Raw genomic sequence first — 14,813 nt, 5'->3', positions numbered from 1 at the left:
TAAATTTGTTAGTCTCTAAGGTGCCACAAGTACTCCTGTTCTTCTTGGGGTTTGGCTCGTTTTCTTCGCAGTCCAGTTTCCCTGGAGAAGCTTTGCGCAGCCCTAGTCCCCGTGCTCCCCAGGGCTGCTCCGGGGCCGAGGGATGCCAGCGGCGGGGGTGGGTGTATGTGGGAGCTGCCCCCTCTCTGGAGGCGCCCCAGGATGCCCCCTGGGGTGGGTGCCGGGCAGGGGCTGAGGCTGTCTCTCCTTGTCGCCTCCCCCACATCCCCAGGCCAGACATCATCGACCCAGCCATCCTGCGCCCCGGGCGGCTGGACCAGCTCATCTACATCCCGCTGCCTGACGACACCTCCCGCGCAGCAATCCTGAGCGCCAACCTGCGCAAGTCGCCTGTGGCCCGGGTGAGTGAGCACGCCCGCCCCGCCTGCCATCCCACCCCAGGCCTCGCTGCACCTCCTCCCGCAACCGCATGGCTCTCTGGTCTCGTACAGCCGCAGCTTTGCCAACTCTCAGCATTGGATCCTGAGACTTGTGATCGTTTGCTCCCTAAATCCCCAACTCCCGGACTCACGGGAGTGCAGGGGAACCTCGGCTTTCACGTTCACAAAGAAATCGTTTTCTAGCTCCTGTGGCTGCAGAGAGAAGCTGGAAAATGTGAGCCCAGGAGGCAAAGGAAGAGAACCCAGCTTGCATTGTTCAGTTTTTAAATCTTGTGATTTTTAGGTTGGTCTCATAGAATCATAGAATATCAGGGTTGGAAGGGACCTCAGGACGTCATCTAGTCCAACCCCCTGCTCAAAGCAGGACCAATCCCCAACTAAATCATCCCAGCCAGGGCTTTGTCAAGCCGGGCCTTAAAAACCTCTAAGGAAGGAGATTCCACCACCACCCTAGGTAACCCATTCCAGTGCTTCACCACCCTCCTAATGAAAAAGTTTTTCCTAATATCCAACCTAAACCTCCCCCACTGCAACTTGAGACCATACTCCTTGTTTTGTCATTTGCTACCACTGAGAACAGTCTAGATCCATCCTCTTTGGAACCCCCTTTCAGGTAGTTGAAAGCAGCTATCGAATCCCACCTCATTCTTCTCTTCTGTAGACTAAACAATCCCAGTTCCCTCAGCCTCTCCTCCTAAGTCCTGTGCTCCAGCCCCCTAATCATTTTTGTTGCCCTCCGCTGGACTCTCTCCAATTTTTCCACATCCTTCTTGTAGTGTGGGGCCCAAAACTGGACACACTACTCCAGATGAGGCCTCACTAATGTCGAATAGAGGGGAATGATCACGTCCCTCGATCTGCTGGCAATGCTCCTACTTACACAGCCCAAAATGCCGTTAGCCTTCTTGGCAACAAGGGCACACTGTTGACTCATATCCAGCTTCTCATCCACTGTGACCCCTAGGTCCTTTTCTGCAGAACTGCTGCCTAGCCATTCAGTCCCTAGTCTGTAACAGTGAATGGGATTCTTCCGTCCTAAGTCCAGGACTCTGCACCTTTCTTTGTTGAACCTCGTCAGATTTCTTTTGGCCCAATCCTCTAATTTGTCTAGGTCCCTCTGTATCCTATCCCTACTCTCCAGCATATCTACCGCTCCTCCTAGTTTAGTATCATCTGCAAACTTGCTGAGAGTGCAGTCCACGCCATCCTCCACATCATTAATGAAGATATTGAACAAAACCGGCCCCAGGACCGACCCTTGGGGCATTCCACTTGAAACCGGCTGCCAACTAGACATGGAGCCATTGATTTCTACCCATTGAGCCTGATGATCTAGCCAGCTTTCTATCCACCTTATAGTCCATTCATCCAGCCCATACTTCTTTAACTTGCTGACAAGAATATTGTGGGAGACCGTATCAAAAACTTTGCTAAAGTCAAGGAATAACACATCCACTGCTTTCCCCTCATCCGCAGACCCAGTTATCTCCTCATAGAAGGCAATTAGGTTAGTCAGGCATGACTTGCCCTTGGTGAATCCATGCTGACTGTTCCTGATCACTTTCCTCTCCTCTAAGTGCTTCAGAATTGATTCCTTGAGGACCTGCTCCATGATTTTTCCAGGGACTGAGGTGAGGCTGACAGGCCTGTAGTTCCCCGGATCCTCCTTCTTCCCTTCTTTAAAGATGGGCACTACATTAGCCTTTTTCCAGTCAGCCAGGACCTCCCCGATCGCCATGAGTTTTGAAAGATAATGGCCAACGGCTCTGCAATCACATCCGCCAACTCCTTTAGCACCCTCGGATGCAGCGCATCTGGCCCCATGGACTTGTGCTCGTTCAGTTTTTCTAAATAGTCCCGAACCACTTCTTTCTCCACAGAGGGCTGATCACATCCTCCCCATACTGTGCTGCCCAGTGCAGCAGTCTGGGAGCTGACCTTGTTTGTGAAGACAGAGGCAAAAAAAAGCATTGAGTACATTAGCTTTTTCCACATCCTCTGTCACTAGGTTGCCTCCCCAATTCAGTAAGGGGCCCACACTTTGCCTGACCTCCTCCTTGTTGCTAACATACCTGAAGAAACCCTTCTTGTTACTCTTAACATCTCTTGCTAGCTGCAACTCCAAGCATGATTTGGCCTTCCTGATTTCACTCCTGCATGCCTGAGCGATATTTTTATACTCCTCCCTGGTCATTTGTCCAATCTTCCACTTCTTGTAAGCTTCTTTTTTGTGTTTAAGATCAGCAAGGATTTCACTGTTTAGCCAAGCTGGTCGCCTGCCATATTTACTATTCTTTCTGCACGTCGGGATGATTTGTTCCTGCAACCTCAATAAGGATTCTTTAAAATACAGCCAGCTCTCCTGGACTCCTTTCCCCCTCATGTTATTCTCCCAGGGGATCCCGCCCATCTGTTCCCTGAGGGAGTCAAAGTCTGCTTTTCTGAAGTCCAGGGTCCGTATTCTGCTGTTCTCCTTTCTTCCTTGTGTCAGGATCCTGAACTCGACCATCTCATGGTCACTGCCTCCCAGGTTCCCATCCACTTTTGCTTTCCCTACTAATTCTTCCCGGTTTGTGAGCAGCAGGTCAAGAAGAGCTCTGACCCTAGTTGGTTCCTCCAGCACTTGCACCAGGAAATTGTCCCCTACACTTTCCAAAAACTTCCTGGATTGTCTGTGCACCGCTGTATTGCTCTCCCAGCAGATATTGGGGTGATTGAAGTCCCCCATGAGAACCAGGGCCTGCGATCTAGTAACTTCTGTTAGTTGCCGGAAGAAAGCCTCGTCCACCTCATCCCCCTGGTCTGGTGGTCTGTAGCAGACTCCCACCACGACATCCCCCTTGTTGCTCACACTTCTCAACCTTATCCAGAGACTCTCCGGTTTTTCTGCAGTTTCATACTGGAGCTCTGAGCAGTCATACTCCTCTCTTACATACAACGCAATTCCCCCACCTTTTCTGCCCTGCCTGTCCTTCCTGAACAGTTTATATCCATCCATGACAGTACTCCAGTCATGTGAGTTATCCCACCAAGTCTCTGTTATTCCAATCGCATCATAGTTCCTTGACTGTGCCAGGACTTCCAGTTCTCCCTGCTTGTTTCCCAGGCTTCTTGCATTTGTGTATAGGCACTTAAGATAACTCATCGATCGGAGTCCTCCCCTCTTGCGCTCTCCTGCTCGCGCTTCCTCTTGGTATCCCATTTCCCCACTTACCTCAGGGCTTTGGTCTCCTTCCCCCAGTGAATCTAGTTTAAAGCCCTCCTCACTAGGTTAGCCAGCCTGCTTGAGAAGATGCTCTTCCCTCTCTTCGTTAGGTGGAGCCCATCTCTGCCTAGCACTCCTCCTTCTTGGAACACCATCCCGTGGTCGAAGAATCCAAAGCCTTCTCTCCGACACCACCTGCGTAGCCAATCGTTGACTTCCACGATTCAACAGTCTCTACCTGAGCCTTTTCCTTCCTCATGATTTTTTCCCCAGGCCTGACGCGTGGGGTTTCCACGCTTGAGGTCGGCAACACTGGAACGGCTTCCTAAACCCACCCTGTGGGGAAATTGGCACAATCTGTGTGTGCCCATGGGAAGAATGTGTTTGTGGGGGGTGTATGTATGTGTCCACCCCAAGGCAGATCCTGTCTGTGTGTCCCCCCACCTGACCTCAAGACAGTTTTTCTGTGTGCGCGCACCCGTCCCTATCCCAAAGCAGCTCTCGTGTGTGTGTGTGTGTGTGTTTGTGTGTGTGTGTGTTTGTGTGTCTCTGGCCCAAGGCAACTCCCATGTGTGTCCCTGGGCACACAGAAGTGGAACTGCTCACCCAGAGGCTACAGGCGAAATCCTGCTCAGAGTTAGGCTGGTGTCAGTCCAGTCTAAACGTGTTAGGGCTGGTGAGGTGGCTCCAGATTCCCATGTTACTGGGAGCAGCGTCTGGCCCTTCCAGTCCTAGCCAGGGATATCATTTGCTGGTGGGCAAGGCCCCCCACCTCCATGGACAATTTCTAAGAACATGAAAAAAAACCTTTCATTTGTATCTAAATGGTTCCATGGAATTTTTTTTTTCCAGCAGAAATTCGAAAACTGAAGGATTTCAGCCAAAAACAAAATATTTGTATTCTGAAGTCTGCCGTGGTGCTTCATGGGAGTTGTAGTTCAGGAGCCTCATGAAACCTTTTGCCTCTCTAGGCTGAGCTCCCTGGTCAGACTACACCTCCTATGGATGCACCATGGTCTCCCTTCTTGGCAAGAGGAAGTGGTTCATCATAGGAGATAGGGTGACCAGATGTCCCGATTTTATAGGGACAGTCCCGATTTTGGGGTCTTTTTCTTATATAGGTTCCTATTACCCCCCCATCCCCGTCCCGATTTTTCACATTTACTGTCTGGTCACCCTAATAGGCGATGTCATCTGGCCAGGAAGTCTGGTCTATAGAATGGGGACGTGAGACAACTGAACTACATTCCCCATGATGCACCATGGTTTCCACCCTTGGTGAGAGTGGTGGTGCATCATAGGAGGCCATGGGCATGGTGCATCATGGGAGATGTAGTCTGCCCAGGAAGCCTGATCCATAGAGGAGAATGGGGACATGATGCAACCCAACTACAACTCTCATGAGACAAGGGGGTGACATTTCAGAATCAAAATATTTCTGTTTTTTTTTTTATGAAGAACCCAAATTTTCTGCGGGAAATGGACGCTCTCGATGGAAAAAATGGTTTTGTCCAAAATCTGATTGTCAGAAAAGGGTTTAGACGGAAGGTTTTGATCAGCCTCATGCTCATCCCAGGAATGCCTGCCTTGCCCCCCTCATCCCCCCCCCCGCCCCCGACCGGCTGTGTCCCTCCCCCCCCCCCGGAATGTACCCCCCCCCAGTGGGCTCTGTGTCTCCCTCCCAGCCCCTGAGTATGTCTCTCTTCCCTCCTGCCAGGATGTGGACCTGAACTACCTGGCCAAGATCACCCACGGGTTCTCGGGCGCTGACCTGACTGAGATCTGCCAGCGCGCCTGCAAGCTCGCCATCCGCGAGGCCATCGAGATGGAGATCAAGATGGAGCGGGAACGCCAGAGCCACCCGGATGCCGTCATGGTATGGGGGGGACCCCACGCGGCAAGGGGGCGAACCCCTTCCTGCTGCAAGGCGCTGGGGGGCTTGAACCCCCAGCTCCCTGACAGTGAGCTGCACAGCCTGAGCTACCCCCTCGCTGGGAGGGTCCCCGGAGCCTTGGCTCTTGCCCCCTGGGTGCCCCCATCAGGCCAGTGAGAGGGGAGCAGGCCAATCGCATGGCCTTTGTTTGCTGTGGGAGGCCCAGCCCTGGGTTGGCTGATCAGGGCCAGGCCGGGCATGACCATGTTGTCCCCACCCCCCTGGGCAGGACGACGACTACGACCCGGTGCCCGAGATCCGGCGGGATCACTTCGAGGAGGCCATGCGCTTCGCCCGCCGCTCCGTCAGCGACAACGACATTCGCAAGTACGAGATGTTCGCCCAGACGCTGCAGCAGAGCCGCGGCTTCGGCAACTTCAGGTAGGGGGCAGATCCCCCGGCGTCGTTCTTGGCCCCAGGATCCCCCCAGCCCTTCCCTCACCCTCCTGGGATCCCCCCCAGCCCTGCCCTCACCCCCCTGGGATCTCCCCCCAGCCCTGCCCTTGGCCCCCTGGGATCCCCCCCAGCCCTGCCCTCAGCCCTATGATCTACCTGCCTGCCCTCACCCCCCTGGGATCCCCTCACCCCCCTGCGATCCCTCCAGCCCTGCCCTCATCTCGAATCTGCCCCGCCTCCAGCCTGACTCCCACCCTCCCCAGGACTACCCCAGCTTCAGTCTCAGCCCTTTGGCCTAGTTGTCACCCTCAGCCTCTGGATCCTCTGCCCGATCTCCCCCTGCCCCGCTAGGCCCCCCCTTCCTCCCCCCCCGGTGTCACGCTCAACCCTGGGAAGAACGGCCCGCCCGTGGCCAGCGCAAGGGGACCCCAGGGCGGCTGGCTGCACCGGACGACACTTCCACCTGCCTGTGACAAGGGCGGGGTTCCCTTCCCCCACATCGCAATGAGCCAGCCCTGCTCTCTCCCCACAGGTTCCCAGCTGGGAAGCAGAGCGGGGACGGAGGGGCCGATGGCGCAGGTGGCTCCCGAGAGGGCGACAACGGCCGGGGCAGCCTCTTCCAGGAGGAGGGGGACGACGACCTCTACAACTGATGGGCGGGATCACTGGCCCCACCCCCTGCCCCAAAGCATCAGCTCCGCCCCTTGTGCCAGACAGCCCCGCCCCTCGCACCAGGGCATCTTGTACCGAAGCCTCAGGTCTGCCCCTTGCACCAGAAAGCTCTGCCTTCCCAGCCAGACAGGTCCGCCCCCTGCATCAAAGAGCTCCGCCTTTGCAACCGGAAAGCCCCGCCCCCCCGCACCAGAGAGCTCTTCCCAGGCAGGCAGCCCGGCTCCCGTGCCAGCTGCGATTCCCCGCATGCCCCAGTTGCTCTTGGTTGTGTTCTTTTGTGTGGTAACAAACCCAGGTGTCCCAGCTCCCACCCCCAGATCACGGGACCCCGGCGTCCTGTGGACTCCCGTGACTGTGGAGAAAGACCCCCCACCTCTGTGTCCCTCACAACAGCCTCCCACTCGGGATTACAGCTCCGCCCAGCCATGGGGCTCCTCCTGCCGGCAGCCACCCCCAGGCCTGGACGTATGCTGCGGGCTGTGACACTGAGTGCGCCAGCCCCCGGGGAGAGACGCCCCCCAGCCAGGTTGGTGCTGTCTTAGCGCCAGCTTTGTTGTTCTGCCTTTCGGCTCAGTGGCCCGGGAGTGCGGGGAGGGAAGAGCATCACGCCCCGTAAGCCCTATCCCTGACACCGAGGAGAAGCAAGAGGATCTGGACCCTGGGTTGCCCTGGTACCTGGGCACCATCCTGCCTCTGATGGCAGCCAGACCCTACCCAGCGCCTCGCCCCCCTCCCCCAGAGCTGGCAACAAGCACAAGGGCCGAAGGGCCCTGGTTTGGGGTGAGAGGATGTGGGACGTCCCAGATCCCCCCCTGCAGGAGCCAGCAGCATGCGTGTGCCCATCGGGGTCTGTAAACGCTGGACACTAGTAAAGATCTGGATTGTGGGGGCTGTGTCAGCCGGGGGCTCTGCCTGAGTCAGGCGCCGTGACGGAGTTGGTCCCACACGCAGGAAAAGGGCGGAGGCAAGGAACAGGACATGGGGCCTTTCCCCTCCAGGGGGCGCCGGCTCTGATCCAGCCCCAGGGCAGGGGACTAGCTGGCTCAGAGGGGTGGGACATGGGGCCTTTCCCCTCCAGGGGGCACCGGCTCTGATCCAGCCCCAGGGCAGGGGACTGGCTGGCTGGGGGCGGCAGCTGCAGGGGTAGTGTCAGGGCCGGCTCCAGGCACCAGCTTTTCAAGCAGGTGCTTGGGGCGGCCGTTCCGGACAGGGGCGGCAGTTCCAGGTATTCGGCGGCAATTCGGCGGACGGTCCCTCACTCCGCCTGGGAGTGAAGGACCTCCCGCCAAATTGCCGCCGCAGAACGCGACCGCGGCTTTTTTTAGATCGCGATCACGGCTTTTTTTTTTTTTTGGTTTTGGCTGCTTGGGGCGGCCAAAACCCTGGAGCCGGCCCTGGTAGTGTCCAAGCATTAGCGCCATCTGCTGAGCTGGTTGGAGGCTGCAGCGTGGGCTGAGTTTGCTGGGCCTCAGCCCAGTTCCCACTAGCTCTGGGGGGTGGCGGTGGAGTTGGGGCTCCCCTCTCCCCTAGGGTGGAGGCGGGGGGGATTCAGGCTGCCAGCTGTGAAGGGGGGAGACGGGGACTCGCAGACAAACCAAACCCCAGGCACCAGCGCCATCGGTAAAAGCTCTTTATTGTACAGAGCCCCTAGCGCTGCCCTGCGGGCGGCCCCAGGGCATGCTGGGAAATGAACACCCAGCTGGGGGCCAGCATCCCCCCCGCCCCGGCTTTCTCTGTGGCCATTGGGGGCTCACTCCTGGTCCCCTCCAGCCCCCCCCCCCCGTCCTGGAGCTCTGCAGATGTTGGCTGGCCCCAGGCAAGGCCTAGGGGAATGGAGCTGGGGGGCTGGTGGAAGAATGGGGGTGGGGTGGGGTGCATCTCCCTGGCCATCCTGGGAATGGCACCTGGGGAAGGGAGCAGAGCCCCTCCCAGGTACCTTTACCTCCACCCCCACGTCCAACCTGTCCCCTGGGTTGAGAGCACGATACACAGCCCCATGGAGACGCAGCCACCTCTGGGTGGAGGGTGCAGGGGCTCTTCATACAGGAAACCCTTGCCCGGCACTGGGATGCAGTCACCTCTGGGGCGGGACAGGGCAGCTTTCTAACAGCCGCATCCCAGCACTGCCCAGGCCAGGCCAGGCCAGGAAGTGAAGGCGAATCCCCTCCAGGGGGCTGAGGGAGGCAGAATGGATTTGGCCAGGGGAGCAGGTGGGCCCTGCTAGACTGGTGACATTGCGGCCTTTCATTGTGCCTCAGTTTCCCCAAATGTTAGGCCTGGTTCAAAATGCTGCTTCCCCGGAGAGACGCAGGCCCTGAGCTCCCCTAAAGCCACGGTTTGCTCAGAACCCTGGTGTCCTGATGCGCAGGCTGACGGCGTAACCACTAGGCCCTGCTACCTCGCAGGCCAAGCCTCCTTAGCACAAGCCACCCTGCACCACCCCTCCCGCATTTCACCATGGCATTGTGCCCCTGCCATGCCCAAACACCCTGTTTCCAAGGTGCCTCCTGCTTTGAGCCAGGAGCTGGGTGGGCCCCGGCAGCGCCATTGCTGCAGGCAGGGAAGCAGGACTAAGAAACCTACAGCCCCCCCACCCCCCTCCGATTTCCATTTGCGTCTGGCTCAGCTCCTGCCACATCTGCAGCGGGGAGGCCCCCCAAGCGGGTGCGGCGCCATCGTCCAACCTGGTGGCGTCCAACGTCCCCCCGAGCGCGTCTCCAGCTGGTGCCAAGGCCCTGCCATGGGCACGAGGGCCGGGGGCAGCCGCCCCGTCTCGTCCGGCCGGGCCCCTACGAGCGGCCGACCATGCTGCGCTCGGAGCTCTGGAAGGAGCTGACCTCCCAGCGCTCGAAGCGGCTGCCCTTGCCGGGGGGCTGGCGGCACAGCACCCCGTACAGCTTGCGCAGCACGGCCCGGCGCAGCAGGATGTACACCCAGGGGTCCAGGATCTGGTTCCAGGAGGCCAGGCGCACGCCCAGCAACAGCAGGTGCTGGTAGTGCAGCGAGCCGGCCTTGTCGCCCACCGCCAGCACCACGAAGATCTGCAGGGGAGGGAGGGGCATGGGGGTGAGAGGGAGCACCCAGTCACCAGGAGCTTGGGGGGGCTTGACTCCGGCCCCTCGCCCCTTCCCTGGCCCTAAATCTCTGGGACTGACCCCTCAATCTGAGCCCCCCCCCCAGCAGCCTCATCCCCTCCCAACCTGAGCCCTCCCAACAACCCGATCCCCCCAACCTGAACCCCCCCAACAAACCCCTCCCCCTCCCAACCTGAGCCCCCAACAGCCCGATCCCCCTCCCCCCAACCTGAACCCCCCCAACAAACCCCCTCCCAACCTGAGCCCCAACAGCCCGATCCCCCTCCCCCCAACCTGAACCCCCCCAACAAGAGCCCCAACAGCCCGATCCCCCTCCCCCCAACCTGAATCCCCCCAACAAACCCCCTCCCAACCTGAGCCCCAACAGCCCGATGCCCCTCCCCCAACCTGAACCCCCCCAACAAACCCCCTCCCAACCTGAGCCCCCCCAACAACCCCATCCCCCCAACCTGAACCCCCGAACAACCCCCTCCCCCTCCCAACCTGAGCCCCAACAGCCCGATCCCCCTCCCCCCAACCTAATCTACCCACCCCAGCCAGTTTGGGGGGACCCTACAGCATATACAGCTGGAGCCAAGCATGACTGCGCAGTTACCAGCCAGCAGCCACACGAGGGCGCTGCTGCATCAGCCTAGCCCCCCTTCACCCCCGCAGTCTGAATCAGGTGCGCAGATACACGTGCCCCTGCCTCCAACCTCCCCCGAGGTCAGGGCCCAGGGGGCTGGGCTGCAGGGGGCAATCCTCCCCCGTGGGGGTCAGGATGGTGCCGACTGGGGCTCCTGCATCACCTGGGCTCCCCACCACTACCCGGCCAGCACCAGCCTTTTCCAGGGCAGCCCCCACTGGGGGAAGGGGCTGAAATGGGGTAAACCCGGCACCCATGGGGAACCCCCTGTCCCCCCAGAGACCCTCCCAAATCCTGAACCCATGAGGAACCCCCAGCCCCCTCCAAAATCCTGCACCCACAGAGAACCCCCCAAACCCTGCACCCATGGGGAACCCCCTGTCACCTCCAGGGTACCCCCCAAACCCTGCAGCCATGGGGAACCCCCCAGTCCTCCCCAGGGAACCTCCAAACTCTGCACCCACAGGAAACCCCCCTGCTCCCCCCAGGAACCTCCCAACCTTGCACCCATGGGGAGCCCCCCTTTCCTCCCAGGGAACCCCCAAACCCTGCACCTGTGGAGAACCCCTGCCCCCCAGGGAACCCCAAAACCTGGCACCCATGGGGAACCCCCCACTGCACCTTGTCCCTGCAGAGAGAACCCCCAACCCTACACCCATTTTGAGCCCTCCCTGCACCCTGACCCCCCCACCAGGGAACCTCCAAGCCCTGCACCCATGGAGAACACCCCCACACTGCATCCTGTCCCCACAGAGAGAACCCCCAACCCTGCACTCACGGGAAACCCCCCTTCACCCTGACCCCAAGGAGCCCACCCTGCACCCTACACCCATGGGGAACCCCCCTGGACCCTGATCCCCAGGGAAACCCCTCCAACTCTGCACCCATGGGGAACCCCCCTGGACCCTGACCCCTAGGGAAATCCCTTCAACCCTGCACTCCTGGGGTGACCCTCCCCTTGCATCCGTGGCACTAGTGGGAACCCCTCACCCCCTCTCGCTATATCCCGTGGCCCTGGGGGGACCCCCACCCTACCCCCTCACTCACCAGGATAGGGCTCCAGCAGATGCAGGAGACGACCATGATGCCCACGAGCTGCACCACCATCTCAATGTCATGGGCCTTGGCACGCCGCTGCCCGCATTTGCGCTGGGCCCGCAGCCGCGCCCGCACCAGGCTGAGCCCGCTCAGGGTGTTGCAGACCAGGGCGACCAGCAGGGAGGCCAGGCCCAGCAGGGAGAAGAGCAAGGCAAAGGTCACCTCGCACCAGTTCTCCACCGGCTGCACCTTGATGAAGCACCAGGTGCCCGGGTACTGGATGGAGTAGGTGCCGAAGCTGAAGATGGGCAGCAGGGCAATGCCCAGGGCGGAGGCCCAGAGCCCCAGCAGGGTGAGTTTGGTCCGGACAGAGGTGACCAGCGAGCTGTGGAGCAGCGGGCGTGTGACCCCGACGCAGCGCTCCACCGCCATGACGCAGCCCAGGAAGAGCGGGCACAGGCCGAAGAAGACCATGCAGGCGCCGAAGAACTGGCACATGGCGCCGGTGCTGTCCATGGTGTCCCATTTCTGCCGGGTGGCGTAGAGCTGCAGCACGAAGGCGCCCGGGATGACGTGCCCGGCAAAGTCCGTGATGACCAGGCTGCTGGCAAAGAGCAGGAAGGTGGCCTTGGAGCGGCGCCGGAAGCGGGCGTAGGACTGCGCCAGGATGGCCAGGGCCACCACATTGGAGACAGCGCCCAGCATCATGGAGAAGATGGGCATGGCCGGCGAGGGCCCCCTCTGGCCCCCCGAGGAGTTCCCCAGTGGCAAGCTGCCAACAGGCATAGGGAGGGGTGCCCCGGGGCTGCCGGGCCCCCCCAGCAGGGAGACGTTGGGCGGGTGGCAGGTGAACATCTTCTCAGCAGTGTCTGCAGCTGGCACCAGCCATGGGCATCTGTGGGAGAGGAGAGAGATGGGCATCAGGGGAGAGCCACTGCCCCTAGGCCCTGGCACTGCCCCCACGCGCTGGGGGCTGAGCCACACAGTCCCCACACCCCCACGGAGGGAGGCGCCCTCTGCTGGTTCCAGAGGGAGCTGTGGGCTCTCACTTACCCCCCCGCCCCGCGGCCTGCTGGGGTGGGGGCAGCAGTTTGGAGCTGGGGGGAGGCAATGGGGGAATCGGGGCACGTTTCCTGGCTCTGTGGGGGTCCCCCAACTTTCAGGACATTTGAACCCAGGGCAGTCAGGGCGACTGGCCCCCGGTCAGCCAGGGCAGCGCTGCTGGAACCCAGGGTGCCCCCACGGACTGGCCCCTCCTGCCACCTGCCCTCCCCTGAGCCCGGGAACGAACCCCCGGGGAGCCCCGTGTGACCCCACAGGAGACACCCCCTGGCACTGGGACACTGGGCTGGACAGAGCCCGGGGGTGACTCTTGGGGGAGCAGAGAGAGGAGAACCCAGACTCCCAGAAACCCCCCTTCCCCCCCTCCCCCCCCCCCCCCCCAGAGCAGGGGAATGAACCCAGGGGTCCTGGCACCCAGACCCCCCCCCACCCCCGTGCAAAGAGCAGATCGGCGCTCAGCACCGGTCCCAGTCGGGACGGGGGGGGCGGTTCTGTTTCATTCACCCCCCCTTCGCCCCCCCCCCCCTTCTGGGGCCAGCAGCCCGGACCCCCGGGGCGCCCCGCCCCGAGAAGGCCCCGTGGGGCCCGCGTCCCCTTACCGTGCTCAGGGGCTCCCCCCGCGCCCCACTCCCAGGCGGGCGGATCGCTCCCTCCGAAGGGACCGCGCGTCCGGGCTGCGGACGGAGCCGCTCCGGCCGAGGGATCGACGCCCCGTCGGGGGCCGCTGGGCTCGGGACCCGCTCGGAGACCCCCCCGCCCCGCGCCTCGGCAGCCGCCTTCCCCAGTGGGACGAGTCCCAGCCCCGGGGTCCCGCCGCTGCCCGCCGCGCTGCGCTCTGCCTCCCCGGCCGGCCGTGCGCAGGGACCGGAGCGCTGCGCTCCGGAGCGCCCCCCTGCGCCCGGCCCCCTCCGTCCGCGGGCGGCTGAGCGCCGGGCCGCCGCCAGGGGGCGCACCCACCCCCGTGCCCAGCTCAGCGCACCGGCTCCCGCCCCCCCACCTCCCAGGGAGGGGCCAGGGGGTGACCCCTGCTGCCAAGCGGCCCGGTGGTGCTGGGTTGGACGGGGTGCCCGGCTCCCGGCGCTGGAGCCAGCTGGGACCCTCTGGCTCGTTCCATGTTCCGGGCACGAGCCACCCTGTGTATGGGAAGCATCCCCCTGCCCCTGCCTACGGGGTGTGTCCTGTGCCACCCTGCCCCATGCCACTGGAACCTGTCTGGTGCCCATCCTGCCCCAGTCCATGGAGGGTCATAGCAGGCACACTGTATGCAGCATGCCACCCACTGGGGCTGCGGACTCTGCAGGGGTGGAGGGATACCAGGGCAGATGGGCCCCTTGGGCTGATGGAACCGAACTCACTGGCCCACAGACGCAGGGAGGCTAGGTGGGCACACTGAGATTCAGCGAGGGGAAAGGGCAGTCAGGAACAGAACCCAGGTGTCCCGAGGCCCAGTGCTTTATCCCCTAGGCAAGGCTGTCCTTCAATCCAGGCGGAGATGGACCATTGCTCTGCTCTGGCTGGAGCCTCCGGCCTCACCCATCCCCTGGGTGTCAGGGCTGCTCGGAGCTTGGGCACTCTGGAGCCACACGGGTTGAAGGCCTGTTCTCTGGGGGGCACTGCGGCCATTAGATGCCAAGGACAGTGCCTGGGTCCAGCAAGGTGGCCCAGCAGCCCTTGCTGTGTCATTACCCCAGGTGGGTTACAAAACACTGCAGGGATGCTGTGCTCCAGGGGAAAGTCACCCAACGGCCCGGCCTGCACTCCTCTCCCAGAGCTAGGGATAGAACCCAGGAGTCCTGAGTCCCAGCCCCCTGCTCTAACCAGTAGCCCCCACTCCTCTCCTGGGGCTGGGGATAAAACCCAGAAGTCCTGGCTCCCAGCCCCTCTTTAAAGAGCCCCGAGACCTTTCAACTGAACGACCTCTAGGCCAGGGAGGGAAGGAGACTCTGTGGGTGGTGTTAGTCCCTGCCAGTCACTGTTTACCCCCAGTCCAGTGAGATCTGAGCGGCTCCAGCCAGGACAGGTCCCTGGGTGCCGACAGTTCCTGGTGCCTCGGAGCTGGGGAACTGAAACCACTGGGGGCTGCCACGGCCCCAAGCTCTCGTCGCTGCCTGGGAAGAGTCCAGTGGCTCCCCTGGCCTGCTGGCCCAGGGATCCAGGCACCCCCAGGCACTGACCCGGAGAGCCCCCCGCTGCCCGCGGTGCCACTGCGCTGGCCTGGTGAGGAAACCGGCCCCGAGAGCAACATGGTGACTGTCAACAGGCCCAGCCCAGCCCCACCGCCCCGGCATATCTCCGGTCCTATGCCCAGCCCCACCGCCCCGGCATATCTCCGGTCCTACGCCCAGCC

The 14,813-nt window shown here is 61.5% G+C and overlaps 2 protein-coding genes across 2 annotated transcripts in view; one reads left to right on the top strand and one right to left on the bottom strand.

Moving 5' to 3' along the window:
* LOC112108799 (transitional endoplasmic reticulum ATPase-like) overlaps positions 1-7,544 on the top strand; it is a 19,937-nt gene extending 12,393 nt beyond the window's left edge. Inside the window, exons 14-17 of the mRNA XM_026658501.2 lie at positions 272-401; positions 5,363-5,521; positions 5,808-5,959; positions 6,507-7,544. Of these exons, the coding sequence (XP_026514286.1) occupies positions 272-401; positions 5,363-5,521; positions 5,808-5,959; positions 6,507-6,627 (562 nt within the window). The 3' untranslated portion in view covers positions 6,628-7,544. The remainder of the gene's footprint in view (positions 1-271; positions 402-5,362; positions 5,522-5,807; positions 5,960-6,506) is intronic.
* Positions 7,545-9,372: 1,828 nt separating this feature from the next.
* On the bottom strand, positions 9,373-13,186 carry PTGER1 (prostaglandin E receptor 1). Its single transcript, XM_026658504.2, has 3 exons — positions 13,066-13,186; positions 11,414-12,299; positions 9,373-9,687 (listed from the first exon to the last, which is right to left on the bottom strand). Exons 2-3 carry the CDS (start codon positions 12,257-12,259, stop codon positions 9,436-9,438), a joined length of 1,098 nt encoding a protein of 365 aa, XP_026514289.1. The 5' UTR covers positions 12,260-12,299; positions 13,066-13,186; the 3' UTR covers positions 9,373-9,435.
* Positions 13,187-14,813: the final 1,627 nt, after the last annotated feature.

This window comes from Terrapene carolina, unplaced genomic scaffold, assembly GCF_002925995.2.
Source record: "Terrapene carolina triunguis isolate 2854851 unplaced genomic scaffold, T_m_triunguis-2.0 Scaffold450, whole genome shotgun sequence".
Classification (NCBI taxonomy): Eukaryota; Metazoa; Chordata; order Testudines; family Emydidae; genus Terrapene; species Terrapene triunguis.
Note: the sequence above shows the minus strand (reverse complement) of the source record. Positions and strands in the feature narration are given on the sequence as shown.